The sequence below is a fragment of the Larus michahellis genome, chromosome 2, assembly GCF_964199755.1.
Source record: "Larus michahellis chromosome 2, bLarMic1.1, whole genome shotgun sequence".
NCBI lineage: Eukaryota > Metazoa > Chordata > Aves > Charadriiformes > Laridae > Larus > Larus michahellis.
In genome coordinates, this window is record NC_133897.1 from 63567788 (window position 1) to 63576991 (window position 9204).

General features: G+C 38.6%; 1 protein-coding gene across 3 annotated transcripts in view; it reads left to right on the plus strand.

Moving 5' to 3' along the window:
- Window positions 1-8358, plus strand: part of COL15A1 (collagen type XV alpha 1 chain) — a 150456-nt gene extending 142098 nt beyond the window's left edge. For all 3 annotated transcript variants that reach the window (XM_074575712.1, XM_074575711.1, XM_074575713.1), the window contains 7 exons: window positions 699-763; window positions 2476-2604; window positions 2772-2831; window positions 4184-4243; window positions 5207-5392; window positions 6582-6697; window positions 7023-8358. In XM_074575712.1, the coding sequence (XP_074431813.1) occupies window positions 699-763; window positions 2476-2604; window positions 2772-2831; window positions 4184-4243; window positions 5207-5392; window positions 6582-6697; window positions 7023-7239 (833 nt within the window). In that variant the 3' untranslated portion in view covers window positions 7240-8358. The remainder of the gene's footprint in view (window positions 1-698; window positions 764-2475; window positions 2605-2771; window positions 2832-4183; window positions 4244-5206; window positions 5393-6581; window positions 6698-7022) is intronic.
- The last annotated feature ends 846 nt before the right edge of the window (window positions 8359-9204 follow it).

The window sequence follows — 9204 nt, forward strand, 5'->3', positions numbered from 1 at the left end:
CTTCCATATCTTTCCTTCTTTCCTTCCTTAAAAGAAATGAGTTTTTACTCCAGAAAACAGGGACTTTCAGCTTAAGATGAAGAAATCCAATTTTGGAGCAGAGACAGGTACTAGGTACTAGACGCAGTCTTAGAACTTCATATCATTGGAGAATTCTTTTTTGCTTTGAAATATAAGCTGAGTTTACACTTGTGAATTTTTTATCTAAGGAAAAGTTCATTTGAATTTTTTATCTAAGGAAAAGTTCATTTTTGTTTACTTTTAGAGCAAAAAATATATTGACTCACTCAAAGCCTATACAGGCAGGAGCTAAAAGTTCTTCATCTTTCATATACACATTCTTCCTCTTTCATTAGCAGCTAGCAGAAGAGTATTCTGGTCAATTTAAGTGGATCTCGTTCTTCATTTGCAGAGTATCTACAACAGATTGCAATTTGTTGACCTTAACCTCCCAAGAAACAGAGAACAGACTAAGTTTCACCACTGCTTTTAAAAAAAAAATCCTTAGAATGCATTTTCTGTAGTTGGCTTGAACACAGCTATTCAGAACTTGACTGTTCAAGAATTTAGGTAGTCTACAGCTATTTAAATCTCCTGCTACTCCTAAACACCACCACTAGGTCATTTCTTTATGTCACTCACCTTCTTTCTCAAAAAAGATGACCTTCAACATGTATTGTATGCTTGTTTCATTTTAGCAGCCACAATGCCTGGGCCACCAGGACCTCCTGGAGAGCCAGGGCCACCTGCAACCAGGAACCTGGTAAGACTACAAAACAAGGAAGTTTCCTGTTGAAACCTCGCTTCAAAACTTTTGGTGAACATTGGTAGCACTGAGAGAGGAGGGAGAGCTCTGTCCTGTGTTTTTATTTATTAGAATGTTTTCTGGTTTTCTGAACCTCATAATTTTTCAGCAGGGAACCCATATAGCTGAGGAAAGTGATGAGGGAAGCCTGTCCATTGCCTTGTTAGTAACAGCCTATTCAAACAAATGCAAAGATCAATGGCATGCTAAAGTAATGGAAAGGTACATATTCCACGTTCAAAGCAGTATCCCTGAAAGAGTGTGGCAACTTAGCATGCTGAGATACTAGAATAACAACTGAATGCCCAGTTTCCATGAAAAAAATGCTTTACTTTACTGGATTAAAACCCAGTAATATAGATCATTTGATTCTAAGAAGAAAACTGTAGATTTCCCTAGCAAATCTAAAAATTGTTGTGCTAGAAAATACAAATTTGTTTCCCTTTCTTATTGCATGAATCAAATTAGAATTGTATCCCAGATATCCATGCAGTAAAAATGACAACTAAGATTTCTGTCTCGTTAATTTCTAAATTAAATATTCGTAGTTTCTGAAAAAAAAAATTATTCAAGCTAGCAGAGGGGGTTTACTGCAATTTTTTCCTTTTCCACATTCTCACGTTATAATAGAAAAGCAAATTCGCTGGATATATTTGGCAATCATTCGAGAACGGACTAATAAACAAGCAGACTTTCAGATCATCTACATCATATCAATTGAACTAACAAGAATCTGAGTGTAAGTTTCTTAATGCCTTCCCATCATAGCGTTATGCCTCTGCTAACTGCCTTTTCTCATGAAAATTCAGGACAATGATTACAGATCAGGGGAGAAACGGATGTTCAAAGACTGGTGCCCCAAGGTAGGGGGCTGTAGTTACAGGCTGAGAGCTGAGAGAACCAAAACCACTTAAGTCAAAACCAACATTAAAAAACAATATGCAAATCTATAGTAAGGTCTACATGATTCATAAAGCATTTATATGCCTTCTGACACTGAAGAAATTAAAAAGAAATGACACTCTCTTAAGAAACTTGCCCCTGATTTTACACTAACTGCAATTATCAAACAGATTGTAGGAGCAACACAGACGACTCTGTTTTTATCTTCAGGTGACAAAGACAGAGGTAATAGGTGCAATGTCCATATCTGACAAACATAATTTTAAGCCTCTTGATGGTCTATAAAAGATAAATTGAAAAATACTTGCCGTATAAGCTAGTGACATCTGGAAACATAACGAAAGGGATGGAAGAAAACACCCTTAAAGAAAAGAGATCACAGCACCACTAAGAAAAATATAACAGAAACAAATGTATCTAGAATTGTGTGTGATATTTCTAAGCCTTATCAAATCTCTTCTGAACTCTGACATTTTGATCTAACATGTTAAACTATAGAGATGCAACGATCCTCACTCTGTGCAAAATTGACTATTGGTGTAGTTCTACTACAATCCACAGAATGATGATGCTGGTACGCAAGCGTAGCAAGATATTTAGGTTACTCAAGCTCTTTGTATGAAATGACGTGAAACCAACTTTATGAGCATTTCCTGCGGGAAGAAGCCTTGACATTTATGTGTTCAAATGAGACTTCAATTTAATAATTTAACTTAAAAAATATTTTGTGTGTCTGAAGAAGCATGTTTTGTTTTCCTATTTGGCAGGTTACAACATTCCAAAACATTAAGGGTATGTTGGAAAAAGTTCATTTGGTAGCAGAAGGTACGCTAATCTATCTGAGCGAAACTAGTGAGGTTTTTATCCGTGTTCGAAATGGATGGAGAAAATTGCAGGTACTATCACACTACGTCCTAATCCTTTCCAACTCCCTTACCCAAAATGGAGGTGTTGCAGATATTTTTTACAGGGGTGGAGAAGCATGGGTGCAAAGATTCCTTCTTTTAGTTCAGAAGCTGCTGGTGATACAGTTTTGTTTGCTTTTCCTTTTGGGTTCTTTCAGCTTGGTGAGCTAATTCCTATCCCTGCTGACAGCCTTCCTCCTCCAGCTATATCAAGCCATGTAAGTACAAAATATTGGACTGTGCAAAACTGAGTCTGAATGTGCAAAAACAGGCAATACACATGGCAGAAGTTGCAGGCAGATCCCTGCACAACGTAATTTTCAACAGAGACTTGTTAGTTCAAAATAAGCATCCTACCACAACATAAGCTTGCAAATTGGTTCGCACTGGCCAGTCATCTGTTTCCATTATGTTCTGAGACTCCAAACACTACAGAGACAAAGCAGCACCTACAAAAAGCAGAACAAAGCAGGCTGCCTACAAAAAAAAAACCCAAACACAACAGTATTCTGTTTTGTAACTCTGAAGTCAGTCATATCAAGCCCTGGTCCCTTTCTAGGAAACTCAGAAAAGTGTTTCTTGAAAAGCAGGTTTTCTTTCCGAGATTATAATCCTGTATTCAGAGTACATCATCATCACCTGCATGTAGTTTATCCCACAGTATGCTGAGGGTCTATTCTAAAGCCTCAACTGTTGGTTTGTACCTGACCCCATTCTGCAAATTATTCTACCAACCTGCATGTGAACATGCGGTCTGTACCAAAAAAAATTGCACGAGGATGAAAACCAAGAAGTGACAAAGGGGATAGAGAACAATCTCACTGATGACAGGTTCATTGATCTGACTGCTGAGATAACGAAAGGACAAGAGAGTGCTAGGAAGGAGAAGCAAGAAGGAAGATGGCCAGAAAGAAATAAAGAAAAAGTTAAGAGTAGGTCAGAGAGAAGTGTACTTAGCACACTGGGAAAATGTCTAGACATCATGTTGTAAGAAACTGTCTTGCAGCCTCCAGCTGACACCACGTGAGTTTCCCAGCTGGTACAATCAGTGGCTTGTTACTCATACTTACCGTAACTAGAGAAGAAAACTTTGCCGTTCCTGAAACAGCTCTGAAGCTCATCGACCTTCTGGTCTCTACATGCCAGTAGCTTAGGAGAGGGAATTACCGAGGCCTCGGGAAACGTTCCCACCCACTACATTTTCTCTTTCCACATCCTCCTTAACCCTTTCAGTTTAATTTTCCTGAACTGGTCTTCTGCTCCTGCCAAGAGCAGGCCATGCAGGACTCCAGATGCGATCCAGCGCTGATACCAGCTCTGGCAGAGCACTGTGGACTGGGTACACTCAGGTCTAGCAAAGCAGCTCTGGCCAGAACAGCTTTTCAATACATATTTATGTGGCATATCAAATCGATGATATGTAGGTGGAATATTCCGGCTTCGTGTTTTGAGGCAGGGCAGTTTCAGATTCTCCAGTGTTCTATGTTTGCTTTATTTAGAAAATGATTAAGTGTCTAAAATTCTGATCTAACGTGTTTAACGTATCTCTCTGCATGTGTTAAAATAACAGGGATTTCAGTCTCTTCCAGCGCTGAGTCCAGTATCAAATATGAACAATGGAAGACCAGCAGTAAGTATGAGATCTGTATTGTAACTGCATAGCTGTGGTTTGAAGCGTGACAGTTTGCATCTTGAGGGAGATTTGTGATTAATTCCTCTTCAAATTCACACATTTGACTTTAGAAATTTACAAATACATTTCTTTAACTGGTTTAGACATCTCAGAGACAATTTTAAATTGTTTCCTCCAGATCTGTTTTCATGATCCTAGCCCCTTTCCCATCTCAAAGAAAAAACAGCCTGATTCTGAGTTAGGAATACCTCTTCACTTAATAACTGTACCTACAACACGCAGCAGTTTTTAAGTTAACAATAGTGTTACAATTAAATCATTAAAATATTCACTAGAATATTTTCTACCTTTGTGGTGCTGCTTGTTTTAGATAGGCACTTTAGAATCTAAGCTTTCATTTAAAATACTTAAAAATATTTAGACAAAGAAAGCAAGGTAACTGGGTTATGGATAATCACCCCACTCCACCCCGCCCCCCCCCCCCCCAAAAAAAAAACCCAAACAACAAAAATGTGGGTTAGTTCTTGCATCTATACTGTTGTACTTAGCATGCTGCTTCTTGTATTTGATAGCAGTGAATTTTTAAATGGTATATGCTCACTTCTTACTACCTATTTTCGTGCTTGTAGGATTTGGGATTTTGTTCGTCTGATAACTCCAAGGCTTCTGCTTAAAAATATTAGCTGTTTTTAAAAGAACTTTATTTTTTAGGACTATATAATCTTCATCATGGTTTCCTTAATGTTTGAAGATAAATAGGTATTTCAGCTATGGGTCTCATAGTTAAGAAATGTAATGTTATGGCAGCAAATAACTTTCATACCTGGTACGGAAGGTATTAGTTCTTATGCCGGCAGGAGCCGGGGGGAGGGGGTCTAGTTTGTTTCTAATATATGTCTTCCTTGTGCTATAAACTTAAAAAAAAAAAAAAACAGTAGCTTTTCTTCTTCTTTTTTCCAGCTGCATCTGGTGGCTTTAAACTCGCCATTTTCTGGTGACATGCGAGCAGATTTTCAGTGTTTTCAACAGGCCCAACAAGCAGGATTGTCAGCTACCTATAGAGCCTTCCTCTCATCGCATTTGCAAGATCTGGCCACAGTTGTCAGAAAAACAGACCGATACCATTTACCAATAGTCAATCTTAAGGTAAAAATGAGTCCTTAGTACTTGTTATATAACGATAGGCTGTAGGTGCCCCAAAATCTTGAAAAAGGACAAGAGCAGACAGTTTCAACCCAAACTGCATTTTAGAAAGAAGCAGCTTTGCTGCATATTTTGGAGTCGGGTTCAAGAAATGCAATTGTAGTGATAAAGTAGAAAGTTACAGACCGTCTCACATTTCCTTTCCATTTTCAAGGGCTGCTTTTTTCAATATCCTAAGACTAGTGGTAGAAATGAAGTTAGGAGAATACCCTACTTCGAGCAGACCGCTGACAAAGCAACAGCACGATGTTCGGCTTTCTGGATATTTTTTATATTGGCAGGGAAAGTTTTCGTAAAGACAGCTATTGTGTTCTACCTTCTAGTATGAACACAGAGTATATGGTAGGCTAAAATACCTATTTTTTTGATTTCTAAAGATAAAGGCAAATCCTGTGCTTAGGAGTGGTGCTGGATTTACCCCAATGAAACTGAGAGGAGAGTCTAGAGCATGAGTCATTTTGTGGTCTCACATAAACAGACACGCTGTAAAACTGAGGAAAACAAACCATGTAGCATTGGCTGGCGCCCAGAACAAACGGCCAAAGAAACCTACAGGAATAACATGGGATACTTGGAACATGCAGAACGGATGCTACTCTGAAGTGCATGCAAATCCAGAGCCTTGGAGACAAACTTGTAAAGACAATGTTGTTTCAACTTTGACTGGAAAAACATAACAGCAGATGGAGAGGCAGCCTGATGCAAGGCTTTCGACTTGAACATTTGCCACGCTTTTCACAAAACTGTGACCTCGACTGAAGTTCCAATACAGATTATCTCTATATTTTTTCTATAGCTATGGTAGTTCTAAGCAATTTTTCAAACAACTCCTTAGACAGTTAGGAGGAAAAGGACAGTGGGAATGGAGATGATCAAGCTGAATATCTGGAGTGACAACAGAACAGAGATGCAACTGTGAGGCAAAGGTGCGGATCAGAGACCTATTAGCATAGAGATGATAGATGAGACAAGCTTGTTCAGGACTATCATGCAGAAACTGATGTGAAAGCTGGAATCATAAGTGTTCTCATATGCAGATAAGATTTTAGATGTATAGATAAGTCGATAAGTCTGCTATGATGTGGATTTTGGATTTGTTTTGTTTGTAAATGTGGCTTTGAAATTTTAACAGGGAGAAACACTTTTCAATAACTGGGAATTCATATTTAATGGAAACGGTGGACAATTCAACGTTCATGTTCCAATATACTCCTTTGATGGGAGGAACGTCATGACCGACCCATCTTGGTGAGTTTACATTACCATTTATAAGTTTTACATGACATGTACTTTTACCAGATAGTACAAGTAGCAGTATCTTGGCCTACTAGAAATGTGATAAAAATTTTTCAATTATGCCATCTTTCCTTTCCATTTCTGATAACCTATGAATGAGATATCAGGTTGTGTTCTCCTTTTCTTCCTCACTTTTCTGTGTTCATCTTTCCCTACCCACTGTTTGCTTCAAGCAGAAGGAAAGCAGAAATACAGGTCACCATACACATAGATGTGCAGCTGAATAAAGCAAAAAAGAGACTTTTTCAGGAAATAACTTCTTAACATTACCTTTCAGGCCTCAAAAAGTAATATGGCATGGTTCAACTGCAAATGGGATCCGACTGGTTAGCAACTACTGTGAAGCCTGGCACACAGCTGATATGGGAGCTATGGGACAAGCATCACCGCTGAAGACGGGGAAACTTCTTGATCAGAAAGTATTTAGCTGTAATAATAAGTTTATTGTTCTCTGTATTGAAATCAGTTTCATATCTGACCCCCAAGGAAAATAATTCACCTGTTGCACAGAGGAATATTCCATTTTCTAACAGAAAAAGCTGACACTGAAATTTCATTTGTAATGTTGTAAATATTTTATTTTTCGTAATTGCACATTTCGTGAAAAAATAGCCAAAGAAAACATACCTCAACAGAAACCACATTCTGCTTAAATGGAACATCCAGTGTACATGCGGCTGACTTAAAGCCCTTTCTTTCCCCTGAAGCCCACACGGTTCAAAGTTTGCCAACAATTAACTCACAGCCCCTTGTCTTCCTGGCTGAACTTAGGATCGCTTAAGGGCACTAGTCAAGTGTGGTCTGTGAGGAAAATCCAGTAGCCTGTCTCATAAGCAGCACGGCTCAGCAAGGCTGCTGCTTCTTCACAGCTGAGAAGATGCATGCTCTACGCTCCTCTTTTCGCTGGCATAGATTGTGACTACCCAAGGCACTACCCGTATATATGTATATACACATACTGTCCCTGAGCAAATAATGGGAGGCCGTTACACCTTATGGGGCTGGAATTTTCAAAAAGGCTTTAAGAACAAAGGTGCTCACCTTCTTGGAGTTTCAGTGGAAACTGAGTACCTAAGCCCTGTAAGCTTGTAGGGATTGCAGCCTGGTGCTCACACATAAATTTAGCAGCTTCCACATCTTACTGCAGTTTTTTTCTTGGCAGATTCTAGGCAATAGGGCTTTTTTGCAGGGGGAGTGAATTTCACCTAGACAAAATCTGGTCCTTATTTTGGTGCTATTGTTAACAGGAAACCTGGAGCCATGTTAATAGAAAACATCCTGTTTTACTGGTAGAACTGTGCAAAGCAAATGCAGACAAACGAACCATCTGACCTTTATTTATTTCCTTGCGTATTAGAGGAAGTCATTTCCTGTTGTGGCAGACTGCTGAATGAAAGACGCCTGTCATGGCTTCTCTAAAGTAGGTTCTAGACATTGTTATCCCACTAAGTTATATGTAAAGTGATTTTCATTTTTGTGAATTTATCCTTCTGGCATTCACGTAATTAAAGATTTGTTAATATAAAATAACAGCAACAACGATAGAAATGATCAGTAAATGCTAATATTCTTTGCAAACAGTATCACCATAATATCTGAAGCCTTTGCTTATATATTTGTCTACTGCATACTTTAAACAACATATTTACTTATATTTTATCAAGCAGTAACTATGGAGGTCAAACACCACATTATCATTTTTTAAGATTTAATCTAGACTCTGTGTTGGAAATATATGTTTATTTGCTAACAAGTAGAGTATTAAATTACTAGATAGCTATCTTCAAAAGACAAAAGCAAATCACGCTTACTATGCTACAGTGATATATAACACAATATTGTGAAATTCAGCTTTATTTTTCCAATTTACTATAAAAGCTTATTTCCCAGGGTCATCTGAATCACATCTTCTGTTTTTTTTTTTCTCGAAAAAGTCATGACTCCATTATTACAACATGGTAATGAGGCAAAAACAGTTTATATTACATTTAAAATGTATGCACAACAATTAACTGTACTCATTTATAGTCCATTTCCCATAAAATGCTGAGCACTCTTGTGAAATGCCAAATTCCTTCAATTCACACAGTTGGAAGAGTTTTATATGTATGGCAGGGTTTCACTCTGAGTCACAGAAGGTTCTAGGGGGGAAATAAAGTGCTTTTGCATGCCTCCAGCAGCAAACCATCTGCCTTTAATCCTTTAATTGTTGGCAGACCCTCAGCTCAAGCCAAGTCATGGCCAGCGGGGTCTATGCTTGCAGCCAGCCATCACCCAGTCATCACCCTCAGTTGTTGCTCTTCCGGAGCAACAACTGTCTGCAGAGTTGGCTCTTTCTTTGCCTAGAATTGCAGTGACAAGAGGTGGCGGAGAGACGGGATCCCACAGAAGAGCTGTGTGAAGGGGGAGGGGAGAAGACTAAAAAAAACCATGCCATTTTTAGGAGACAGTGAACTAGA